Source organism: Apteryx rowi, unplaced genomic scaffold (assembly GCF_003343035.1).
Source record: "Apteryx rowi isolate R43461 unplaced genomic scaffold, aptRow1 scaffold_20, whole genome shotgun sequence".
NCBI classification, from domain to species: domain Eukaryota; kingdom Metazoa; phylum Chordata; class Aves; order Apterygiformes; family Apterygidae; genus Apteryx; species Apteryx rowi.
In genome coordinates this window covers 800,680-813,921 of record NW_020448308.1, presented here as the reverse complement: position 1 = coordinate 813,921, position 13,242 = coordinate 800,680, and the positions used below count along the sequence as shown (strand labels likewise).

Here is a 13,242-nt window from a genome sequence, read left to right as displayed (position 1 = left end):
AAAAAAAAAAAAAAAAAGAAAAAAAGGAAAACTTTAATCTTTCAAAGAAAATTAAAAAGATAAAATAAAACAAAACCCAAGCCCTTGATTCAGAGAACATAAAACATCCGAGAGGCAATCGGGTTGGAGTCAGCACAAAGACAGGATCCAGAGGCCTTTAGAGGGAAGAGCTCAGACAGCAAATTGAAGCAGGGAAATATGGGCACGAGTCTCACCCATGACCCTCTGAGCTGGTGTTTGAACAGGACCCTTCCCTTTGCCTTGGCTTTACGGCTCCTCGGGCATTTTAGGTCTGTTATGGTGCAAATTCTTCCAGTTCACAGGAGTCCTGCAAGCAGCACAGACCCTCAGGGCCTGGAAGATCAGGTGCATTGACTGCAACCTCTAACAGCCCTGCGCGGAGACTCCCCCATAAAGCTAAGTGTTTCAAAGGCGTCACACTGAATTAATCCCCATGCTAGTGCTGAACGTGGCTTTACTGTCTCTAAATTCTGCTACGGTCCTGGGCTGATCGTGGACTGGAGCTGCTCCATTTAAACCCCTGCCAAATGAGGCCCGTTTGATCTGTGATGGCAGCTCCCTTCCCACCCTGCACAACCTCTTCCTTGGCACTCAGTTTTTTCCTAGCACCCCCAGTTGCGATTTAAGTCTGTGACTTCTTACCCTCCCCCATCCCAGCCAACAAGAGCAGCTGCATTCATTGGATGCACTTTGTTAAAACTAATGAATCATTAAAAAGGACAGCAATTCCCTGAAGGTAAAATTGGCGCACAGAGCGCTACAGGACTGATCATGCCAATCTAATACGATGTTTGCCCATGAAACCCAGGCCAGCTACAAGTCATAACATTTCTAAGGTAACATACTGCTTTATTCAAGAAAACACCTGCCCTAGCTTTCCCAAGCAGCAAATCCCTGCCTGCCACAGCTACCACCAGCACTAAAAAATGCTCGTGAATGCAGACTGACAGCAGACAACCTAAAAGCCAGCTTTTCCTCAAAAGCTTCCTCTTACAGCAGCCTGTGCAAAACCACATCCTTACACTAAGGAAAATTTTGCCAGCATCCCCAGATCCCTGCACAGAAGTTTATGACCAAAGCTGAGATTTTTACAGATTTTATTTTTCAAGCCTACATTCAGCAGGGTTGGGAAAAGGAAGATATAAAAGCAAACGTGCTCTTTCAGGATAAAAGGAGGTACCTTGCCCATGCAAGGCAAAAATGACTGAAAATCAAGTTATCATGGGAAACATCAATCAGCTTTGTGTGCAAGCGGTAAGACTATTTTCTGCCTGAAATATGCAGCTAATTAAGAACCCACGTGTTGTAACTGAACATCCCTTCTGCAAAGCCCGTGTAAAACGCCCCCCAGTCAGAACTACTCCTATACCATCCTCACTGCATTTTGCACCTATTTCCCAAAGGCCTCAGTACACTAAATACTCCAGTAGCTGTTTGAGTCCTTTCTTTACCCATAGTCTGAAGCTTTTACTAAAGCTTTCTCATCTAAGGAGATGAAAAGACTTACAGACAGACACCAAACCTGGGAGAAAGGATTTCACAAGATGAGGAAAGGGGCACAGACAGATGAAGTAATTTGCCCAAGGTTACCCAAGAACCTTTGGCAGAGCTGGTTCTGCCAGCAGATCAGGCTGCCCGATGCATCATTTAACAACTAAACACGCACCTTCTCTTTGGAAAATAACACCAGACAGCAAAAGGCTAAGCTAGCCCCTTCCAGCACTGTAAACAGCTATTCTGACTGACACCAAGGCAATGAGCATCACAGAAACATGGTCAAAATGTAGCTGTGTCAAAAATGATGGAAAAAAGGAAAAAAGAATGAGGGTAGGAAGATGACTTCAACAGATATGTTAAAGAGGCACAGAAAATAGGTGCAATGCGTGAGTACCAGCCCAGACATAGTTGTCTAGGCTATTCCCATCCTTGCCCACTGATTCTCAGGTCTGCAGTTCAGCATGAAGAAACTCTCTCCTCTGTAGCTCCTGCCAAGTCTGGCACCAGAAGCTCATGCTCCTGACCTTGGAAGAGTTTCTGCATGTGATACCATGAACTTCCAAACAGGAATAGGTAACACCAAATCAGGAAGGCTCAGATCATCCCCATCAGGTACCACCTTTGTTGATCTGGATCTAATGTGTAGCCCCCTCTCCTCTGTCCCCAGGAGCTGCAGGGAAAGAAGAGGATCTGTAAAGCATGCAAACATTAAGTTAGTAACCCTCAGCCTACTAATGGCATAGCAACACGTTCTCAGCAGGTAGAGCCAAGTGGAGCCTCTGAAGTTGGTATAAGCTAGCATGCCTCTAACTGAAAATCAGATCCAGAAATTTCACAATCGAAATAACTTCCTTTAAGTCTTGTACTAAAGGCCACAAGACTATTGTGTGCTCTCTATCCCAAACCAAGCCAGAATTCCTTCACTGCTTCTGCAAAGCCTTAAGCAACAGCTTAAATGTTCCCATAACAAAATCTACTTGCTTTCTAAGGGAATGAATAAAGCAGAACGTCTGAAGCTCAGCTACAGCACCAAAGCTATCACCTGCATGCACACCAGCCAGGTACTTTCCGCTTTTAGCCGGTTAAAGGACAAACAGAGGTATTACCAGAACAGCAGCTGATTCAAGAGCCCTAAAAACCAATGTTCTTGAAAAACAGGCAAGATGCTGGATCTCTTCACGGCAAAGAGAGAATATCTCAGACTATTAGAATCTGACCCCACAAAGGTTACAAAATGCAATTCTTCAGCTGGGGTGCAGAAAAGGAAGTGGTAAAATCATCTCTAAAACCTCTGCTTCTAAGCAATGTGATGACATTGATTGCTAAGACTTGACGTTTGAAGAGCAAGTCCAAAGGCTAACAGATTATCACCACCTACCGCACATCTGACTGATAGATAAATGCAAAATTAATGCTCTCTGTTGAAGTGATCAATACAATCTTGCTAAGGTAGCATGCAGAGCCCATTAAAAAAAATAAATTAAAAAAATCAACAGAAGCCAAAGCTGAACAACTGAATTCACAGATTCCTAAAATCAGAGGACAAAAATGTTTCCTTCAAAATTAGATCAAGTGAAAACATGAGCCACAGAACCTCAACTTAGTTCAGTTACCCTTTAGCATAGCCCTACTGATACCTTGAATAACACTTCCAAAATTACTGGCTAGTATCATGAGTCATCGCAAAGAAAATACACATCTATTCCGGTAACTTTCTCTCTTTCATTTCATGAGCTGCAAACTCATGAAGCTATGCTTCCACAGAGACATAAAACACAGGCCATATGTAGGACCAGGAGGATTATCCGACACCAGGTGTTCTCCCAGTGACAGTCTTACATTAGCCAGGTAAAGGTCACTTTCCACTTCTACCTTCTGCTGCCTGCGGGGAGACACACAATGAACGGACAGAATTTGGCCCTACACTTGGATAATTCTCACTTGAAGACATGAGGCCCAGCTGCAACAAGATAAAAGCTTGCGCAGACCAAGACTGCTTTGGATGCCCCTGCATTACTGCAGGAGTTATTGCTGCTCACTAGCCCACCTCTAGGAGTTTGAAAAATATTACTGAACTTCCCACTGACCATTGGGTTTCTTCCCTGCAAGGACTGAAGGAGGAAAAGGTAGAAAGCCTTGCAAAGCATGCTTTGGCATCAGATATATTTCTATGAACGTGTGTAATAAACACACACAAAGAAAACTGCCTCTTTTCTCTTGCTCAAAGCATCTATCTGGTCAGAAGTACAACGTCACCGACTCCTTGGGGCTAAAATTATTTTCACTGCAACTATGACAACATCCACCAGCTTTTCTCAGCCTGCCATGTAAATAAGGCACTTTTGCAATATCCTGTAACGTGCCGGAGTTAAGCATAGGGAAAACACGCTTACATAATGTAATGAGTGTCAGCCAACCACTTGCTCATGCATCCAGTCTAACATGCCCCTCCGGTCACTGGTTCTGGCTGCTGATCTATACTTGCACAGATGGGTATGTGTTTGGTTCCAGTCTTGGACTTAAGCAGGTAGAGGGGAAACGACAGAACTTGGGGAAATGGCAGACCTTGCTGTTAAATAACATGAGATCTTGGAGACAGAGTGGAGCACCACTAATTTGTACAATTACCTCTATCAGCAAAATCATTAAGTTTGGTGTGTTTCAAAATGTCCCAGCTCTAGGAATCACATGAACGAGAAACACTTGGCTTCATTAAAAAAAACAAAACAAACCCTAATTTCCAGTCCTCATCCTAAAAGATAATATTAGAAGGTACTTCATATGACCACCTAGTCCACCACCCCACCCCCAGGGACACCAGATAAACTACATTACTCCCAACAGATGTTAGTCCAGCTGGTCCTTAAACACCAACACCATGGTTCAACAGTCTGCTTAGGCCTCTACGATAGCATTTCACCATACTAACCAAATGTTGAAAGAAAAAAAAAAAAGCTTAAAAGACAAGTTTCCGCATGCACCATGCACCTTGAAGTGTTAATATAGCAAAAAGTAAGGAAAAAGAACTTTCTTTGTTGCATAAACCAGGGTTTCAAAGTCAGCTTCAATGATTTCTGGGATTCCAAGCTGTGTTTTGAGAACACATGGGGTTGACAATGTTAAGAATTCCTCACTCAAACAGATCCCCAGACCCTCACCACACAAATGAAATCCATCTCCTCATTCAGAGCAGCAGGATCGCCTGTTTATCCATCAAAAATTCCTTTTGACTCCAACATAGGCATCTGCAGCCTTTCCAGAGACAATCCACAAGACTCAGGGGTTTCATTTTTCCTATTTCAGACTGGAATCAAAGCTGCTGAGAAGCACCTCAGGATGGAGACCAAAGGCTGTGACACATTTGGACACAGCTTTCTAGAATTTTTGAGGGGGGGATCAACAAAGCGAGGCAGAATCCTGCAGAATTCCAGTTCAGCAGCAAGGCTGGGGGTCACCTAGCTCATCTTTGGCGACTGCGCTGCCTCTATGGTTGAGAAAGCATTTCTGATGATCAGCAGAAGCACCTGTGGGCTGTCGGTTGACAGTGCTTTACTGCTTGAGAGACTGATTTCTCCTTACTGACTAGGGAGGCAGCATACACGACCGTTAAGTTAGACATCTAGCTTTTAGCTAGCCAAAGATAGTTAGAGATAGGTAAGACATACATGCATTTTAACCATCCCAAAAGGGCCAGACGCCAGCCAAGACAAGATATCAAAGCAATGCACGTTGTGAGCCAGACCCTGCAAAACCACAGTTCACATCTGAGACCACAGGAACTCCCCTTTCCCCCATGGTTATCGCAGAGGCCTTTGGGTCCCCAGCCTTTCCCCCATCACCACTAACACCCTGAGGAAAATGGTCATGCCATGGGGACTGAGAAACAGGAGGAACCCAGGCTGTGTGTTATGGAACGATCTGAAGAATAAGTAAATCAAAGACCATCTGCAGGATTTTAAATATGAACAAAATAACACTTCCCAGAAGAGGTCCTAGAAACAGAGCAGAGCAAGAAGGGGAGGAGATGTCCCTAAAGGCCCAGCTAATTAAAGTTCCAATAAAATTTGGCCTTGTTACCAGATCTCCACTGCTTGCTTTTTACCAGAAATGTTCCCAGACATTTATTTTCCTCTCACTTGCTAATTAGCTTGCCCAGATCTTTCCTCTGCTTCTACTTTATTTTAACAGACTCACATTCAGACTTTCCTCCTCCCTTGCACCTCTGAGGTCTGCCACAGTTGGCAGAAAGCAGAGCAGCACTGATCAAAGCCATATCCCAGGAAGATTCAGAGCGAGAAGGAGATGCTAGCCTTGGGGGGTGCCTGCGCACTGACCACACTCCTCCTAGCACACGCAGCTCTGAACTCCGCTGCAGCTCAGCATGCTTCTCGCTAGCTGCCTCACGGAGAGCTACAGATTATTAAAATGAATAATTATTTTCTCTCTGCTGCACCCCCAGCCTCCAACAACAGAAAAAATGATTGCAAACATAACCTTTGCGTGTTATTTTATTAAATAGTGTCTAATTCTACTAAGGGTTCCTGCAGCCTTTTACATCCAAATGTAGCATGCAAGGAAAAAACAGACCATGTATATTCGCCTTTTCCAATGACTTGCATATATAGAACATGACCACAGTTAAAAACATTCCTATAGGCTGGATGGAGCAGGGCTCTTCAGTTCTTGGCTGTATTTACCTCTACGCGATTAACTAATTAATCACTGCTATTAGCCAGTGGACCAAATTCAGAGCTTTTTAAGCAAGGAGAACTCTGCTCAGGTCATCCACCTATACCAGGTCTGAGCCTGACATGACATCTCATTTCCACAAAGTCTTTTAGACCTATTTGCTAACCAGGTGATCAGATCATCTGGATCTCTTAGAGGACATCCAGTATTAGTCTTTATGTAGTGCCCAGTTTGCTTTAGAGGCATGCAAGGCACAATTTTCAAGATGGTACTAACATTGGACAACTGGATCGTCAACACAGGTGGATCATTCTTAGGAAGGATAAAGCCCCACACTCAGAAGGAGACAAAACACAGTGGTCTTTCCTGGAATAAGGTGGTAAACATTTTTTTCAAAGAGTAAGAACATGCCTCTATAAGCTCAGAAGCAAAATCCACAGTGTTCAAGGAGCTAACAATCTAATAGACCATGCACAGACAAAAGACAGAAAGGAGATGATTAATAGATATTCTGTTGTGTCCAAAGCAGGCACAGAAAACCATGGAAAATACCATATGCCAGGTCTTTTTCATGCATCTACCACTGGGGTATTGCATCACGATATGATTTCAAGTGCACAGTCAGTCTTGGTATGGAGAAGACACCTGCTATCAGCAGAACATGTGGCTCCTAAGGCACCAACAGACCAGAGTCCCCTGGGTTTGGAGCTAGCTGAATCGAAACAGATCAGGCACCTGACAGTTTTTGGCACTCAAACTAGAAATGCTTTCACTGAAAGCTGCAAGTGCAAGTTGTCATTTTCAAGGCAATGTCATTTCATGTTTAATGGGCAAATCTACTCTGAAAGTTAACATTGAAACTGGCACTTCCGTCTTTCCTAGATCCTCTCTTCAGGCATATTTAGGATCACATTCACAGGTTTTGATGATAACAAGAAACTTGTATTTCTGCTGCTACAGGAAAGAACATCTGGTTCAACTTCTGGCTCTTCCTTTTCTTAAGGCAATGTGCCACAACCGTTTTTCAGTCTAAAGGACCACCTCAGCTTGCAGAATAAAATCATGTTAAAAAAATTCCACATACCATCTTGCAGTGCAGCCTTTCTCCTTGACTAAAGTAATGAGTGAACAGTTAACATTTAGCCTGATTCATGTGCTCCCCTGTGCTACTTGCTCACTCACACATACAGAAGATGGAAACCCAAACCCAAAATAAACCCACTCATTTTCAGAGTCAACTTCTGATGTCTTGTGACCCATCTCTAAACCACAGACCGCAGGTTCAGAAACGTGCTCAAGAGACCCATTCGGCAAGCTCCATCCGCTTCTCTCTCCTATTAAGAGAGACTGACTACACACCAGACCATGTCCTGTTCTCCCAGTGCCTGCATTAGAAAGGTATTGGCCTTCAACCTCAGGTACTGACCAGCATCAAACCCTCACCCAAAGTGGGACAGGAACACAAATCCTTGAGACTAGCACAGCTAAAAAAATCGTTGCTAAGGTCTGGCCTTCCCATTCTCTCCCAAATATGCCCTCTCTCTGCCTTTATGAACAGTCTTTGGGCCTAAAACCTTTCTATCCTCAGAGACATTTCAGACTCTTTCTGAAAACTAAAAAAAGAAAGTACATACCACAGAGAAGGAAAACACTTAATTGCATAACTCTGGGGACAAAGCAGATAAAGCAGAAAGGAATCATTACCTGCCAAGGCCTGGTTCACTTTGCTGGGTTTGGGCATCTTGACCAGCAGGTTTGGGGTGCTGGAGAGGAAAAAAAAGGACAAGTTCAGTAGCACAGATCAATCGCCAGACAAAAGAGAGACAATTCACATGATGTTCCCTCCACAGTGTCAGGGCCCTGAATATCGTAACAGGCTTTAATTGCCCAGAACAGCCTCATCCAGGATCCGGGAACCCCACCCACACATCTTTTGCCCACTGGTCCAGCAGCTATATTTAAGGAGCCCAGTCCTTGTCTAAGCTGTGTTGTAGGTGTACCTGTCTCCAGCCCTGTCTCCTAGACAGACCTCAGACCTATGCCGTAGGTAGCTTGTCTCCAGCCCTGTCTCCTGCTGCTCCTGACTGGAATCGCTGGATGGAGCCTGGACCTGACTCATCACCTCCCCTTGTCTGGGCCTGCCAACGGACCCTGTTATCACCCCCTCGCTCTGGCTGCTCTGACACAGAGCCTCCTGAGAGCGCGGACTCATGCTACGTACAGACTGCTATGCCAGCAGATCCACAGCATGAGTATGCAGCCAGGGACTGCTGGGATGCAGCAGAGATCTTAGACCTTTCAGGTGAATTGGCCTACACATGCTGTTAGCAACAGTGAAGGAAAAGCTGCTCGCCAAAGAACAAACCCCCACGTTGTGTAAGATGTTGCAGCTGTACAGGTCAAAGGAGGCAAGCACTACCTCCCCGCCCCCTTTCAGATGGAGAAATCAAGGCACAGAAAGGCCATGAAAATTGCTGGAGTACACGCAACTGCAGCCCTGGGTTAAACAGAACCAAGTCTTGACTCCCACTGTGCATCCACTGGGTTACTGCAAGACGCGGGAACAGGAGAGGAAATGTCGAGGGAGTCTTAAGAGTTTGGCACCCACCTTCCCTCAGAAATCAAGAGGATTTGGACACCAAACCTTCCCTTTCAGGCTCCCAGCCTACTTCCTTTGGGAGTGTTTCCCAGGGCTGGTAACCACACCTCAAGTTAGTTGGGGATACATGGGCAGACAGAGACATGTTTGGCTGACAGCAGGAATTAGGAAGGAAAAGTGTGAGCAGCAGTGTGAAAGTCACTAAAGAAGAAAGAAAGCTGGATCCACATGAGCAGAGCAGAAGCATTTAAAATCTAACACGCTGGCACAGAGAAGCCATCCACAGACTGTGTCTTGGGTGGTGCATACACCTGTCGCAATGCAGGCTCATGCACACCAGCTGCAATAATTACATAGTACATTCAGACAGCAGGACTCAAAGGACTCCCAAAGACGTCCAAAATTACATCAAACCTGGCCAACTTCCTGGGAATTCACAGAGCAGATTAAGATAGTCTAGTGCCCCAAATAACATTCACTATCAAGGGGGAACCTAGCTCTCACTAGATGCGATGCAAAAGCAGCCACTGTGTCCAGAATAGTATCACCAACAGAGGTCCCGCTCTTCTGCCTCGCCTGAATCTTTGTCTGCTTTTCCTTAATAACTAGCAGAGCTGAAGAGACTGGGGAGCAATACACACCTATCCTCCACCCTCACAACAGGGAAACATCCCCAACTCCCTCTTCTCCTACCTGCCACAGTTTGACAGAGGTTCCCACACAAGTGTTGAGTCCCTGAAGATATCCCTGGGCAGGACCCAGGGCTCGGTGCTGTGCTGACAACCCGGACAAGCGAGAAGAGCTCTTCCAGACCCTTAAAAAGTTCTCCAGATTGCAGAGGTCTCCCTTCCGCCTGTTTCAAAGACTGTGTTTTCCCCTCCACTGTACCTAATTTTGCAATGTGTTCAAATGATGCAATAGATTGTTCTCGCTACAGTCCAATTCAAGCCTCACTGAATACAGTGGAAATTCTCCCCTCAATTTCAAAGGGCTTTGAATCAGATGGTGTGACTCTTCATGACTTCCTTCCTTCCTAATTTAGCCTCTTCATCACAGCTCTTTCTTAGAGAAGGAGAAAAGAAATACCTATTACTATCTTTTCCTTTGTTTCATTCTGCTCCTGCCTATGATCCTCTTTGGATGACAGCTAATAGCAGGACTGCACCCTCTCCAGCTGCAGACAAGGAGGGAATTTGAGGACCAGCAAGTGAAAAGGAAGTTGGAGACCTACTCCCAAAAATCAGTGAGGTGATGCACCCCTCCTCTTGCCCACCAGAAAACTCCACCCTGTATTTCTCCCCATCTTCTCCCACAAGAAGACAGCACAGGAGAGAATGGGGGGCCTGGGAACCCCCTCTGCTCTTCTGCCCTTGGGCTGTGACCCCTGCATGTGACTGATGCTGAAGAACTCGTCCTTCATCACACCATGAAGAGCAGCAGCCACCCTGGGTACTTTCATTTCCCCCTTCCTCTGGAAAGTAAAAACACGGCAGAACACAAAACTGAACCTTCAGCTCTGTGAGGAAAGCAGATGGGCAATAGGGGGTTCTTCCAACTCATATTTCTGGAGGAAAAAAAAAAAAAAAGAGACGTGTGTGGCAGAGAACTGTAGAAACAAAGCTCCAGACATCACTCAGTCCACCTCCTTGCATTGAGACAGACACAAATGCACACAGACTGTCACCAGCAACTCTTTGTCTAATCTGTTCTTGAAAACGTCTAACACAAGGAGCACCACAATTTCCCTAATTAGTTTCTGGCAATATTTCAGTCCTGCTACTCAGTGTTTGTCCTGCATCTATCCTAAATCTTCCTGGCTTGGATTTCCTTCTTCCCCAAGTAGGACTGATCATCTTTCTCTTTGCAATCGCCTGCTGCGTTCTCATAGCCTGGAACAGTCTCTTTCACCTCTTTTGTGAGTGTTTCATGTGTTCCACCTTTGCCACCAAGGCAGACAGAGCACTGCTCCTGAGGTCCTCATACAGCTGATGTAGCCATATCTGAACTGGTAAGAGCCCTGTTCTCCCACCTGCAAAGCAGCAGCAAAACCTCACCAACGAGAACTGTCACTCAGACATTTCCTTTAAATGTAAAGATGCGGAGAAGGGCTGGACCTCTGGACACTCTACACAAGAGGCTGAAAAAGGCAAACCCACAGCTGGTCTGGGAAAGGGATCACAAGTAACAATGCTTTGAGAAGACAGGCTGAGAAATACTTCAGCACTCTTTCCTTCATTGCAAGGTTCAAGTCCAAGCCATTCAGGAGCTAGAGTTTTTACAAAATGAGAAGAGCCCTTGAGATTTACAGAGAGAAATGAATAAGCAATTGATGCATTTGCAAGCAGTCAAGTTTTGGAAGCTGCAAATGCACTGCAGATAAATTACCATCCATCAGCCAGAAAACAGTCACTGATCAGATGCACTCCTAGTGTATGATAAATGCAAAGTGTGTCAGCTTTGACTGTTGGGAGGCTTTAAGCCAACTGATTTGATGATGGCAGAACCAAATACTTTTTATTTCACATTTGGCATGGGCTACAAACGCACACACACTCAGTTAACAGCATCTCAGCTAACAACACTGTAGGATGTGCTAACCTATCTGCTTGATACTGTGTGAATGAATTCTCAAGGCTACCACGCACATTCTTTCACATCTGTAGAAATCCCAGACATAAGGCTGATGAAATCCAGGGAAATTCACGCTGCTTTGCAGTACCCTTGCCACAACACTGCCGGGGTAGATTTGAAGTCACAGTGTGTGGGAGGAAGTATTGCCATGCCAAAAAAGGTGCAGAAATGCCATGCAGAACTTACCCTAGATCTGAAGGATTTTTCGGGGGAAGATGGGGGAGGTGATGAGGAAGGATACTGCTATCACGGGGTAAGACATGCTGTGCCTTGTCTCTGAGCAGGGTAGCCAGCAGCACACACAGCCTGTTTTTAGTCCGTCAGCCTAAACTCATGGTTTCCAGCAGGAGGACTCAAGCCACTCAAGTACTCTCATATCAGCACTGGCTTCTTAGAAGAGAGCAGGATTGGTCCTGGAGCCAAGGTGGGCTGAGGTGCTGTTGATTTAATCAAGTGAGGCTCAGTTATGAGAAAACTTGATCCAGGCAGGACAGTGAGGACCCAGGCGAGGGGAAGTTTGGAAAACTGCAATACAAGAGCGAGCACTGCAGTGCGGAGAGATGAGAGGAATCCACTGAAGCACCTGCTCCTGCTGCTTTTGCAGCCCATCCGTTCTCCCCTGCTGAAGGGGATTTCGGCTTCACTCCTCACAAACAAGCTTTCTATCTAGTCAGTGCCTTTAACTCTTAGCCAAATATTCAGGCTGTGCCTGCAACACCTGAAAGTCAATGCCTGAAATCCCTGCATGTTTGCCTGGTGCCAATTCCTCCCCCGTCCAATTCAGCCCTGCCATTCACTGCAGTTCCTATTCTCCCCATCACAGAGGAGCCGAGGGAGTGCAATAAGGAAAAATCAGGTTGAGAAGAAAGGGACACAAAATAAGACACTTTCCTCAAAGATCCAGCAAGAAATTCCTGATAACATTTGCCATCACCAGTGCCCATAAACAAAGCGTGGCAATCTGCTACAGCGGGCAGATGCCGAAGGCCGATATTTCAGCATGACAAAACCATTTGCTTCTCCAGAATTTCAAGATACTGTAACATTGGTGAGACAGTGAAGTACAAGACCAGAGGGGAAGCGAGGCACCTGCTGCTCTTTTAAACACCAGGTGGCCAGATCTGAGCTGAACATCACCTAAGCTGCATGAGCACATGTATCCTAATGGAGCAGAAACAGGGAAATCTGTGACAACTCACACCCTCTGCCCAATACAGCCCTTACAGGCTCCTCGCAGCTACTTATGCGGCCACTAGCAGGGGGGCTGAATGTGGAGGAAGACAGCGATGTCCCCAAGACCACGCAGGGAGCGTGCAGCACGCCAGGGAACTCAGTCCCGGTCTCCACGCTAATCAGTGCCCCTTCGCCTGCTGTAGGCACAGAGCTACTGGGGGAAGACAGCAGGGACTCCCTCCCTCCCTCCCTCCCTCTCTCCCTGGGCACAGGCCAGCAAGTTGCATGTTCCTGTATCACAGCGCATTTGCAGCCCTCTGGGCAAGCAGCCAGCACTTCTCCTCCCAGCTCTGGGCTATATCCAGCCCTGCCTCACGAGAGCACCAAGCGTTACCGCAACGCCCCGAGGTCTAACCACCTGCCCAGGGAAGGCTGAGTGTGTGATGATAATCCAGCCCCTTTCCACCCATCAATTTTTTGGAGGCTGTATTAGGCTTCCTTGGCAGCCCTGCACACTGATCCATCAGCACTAACACGGCTACAGCTGACCTGCTTTTGAACTCGTGCATCCTCATTACAAAACAAAAAAGCTCGGCCCCCAGCCCTGTAGGCACAGCTGTGAAAACAGACTT

The 13,242-nt window shown here is 46.0% G+C and overlaps 1 protein-coding gene across 1 annotated transcript in view; it reads right to left on the bottom strand.

The window, feature by feature from the left end:
- Positions 1-13,242, bottom strand: part of DTX2 (deltex E3 ubiquitin ligase 2) — a 46,447-nt gene that overhangs the window by 14,185 nt on the left and 19,020 nt on the right. The window contains 1 exon segment of the mRNA XM_026063675.1: positions 7,912-7,970. Coding sequence (XP_025919460.1) covers positions 7,912-7,970 — 59 coding nt within the window.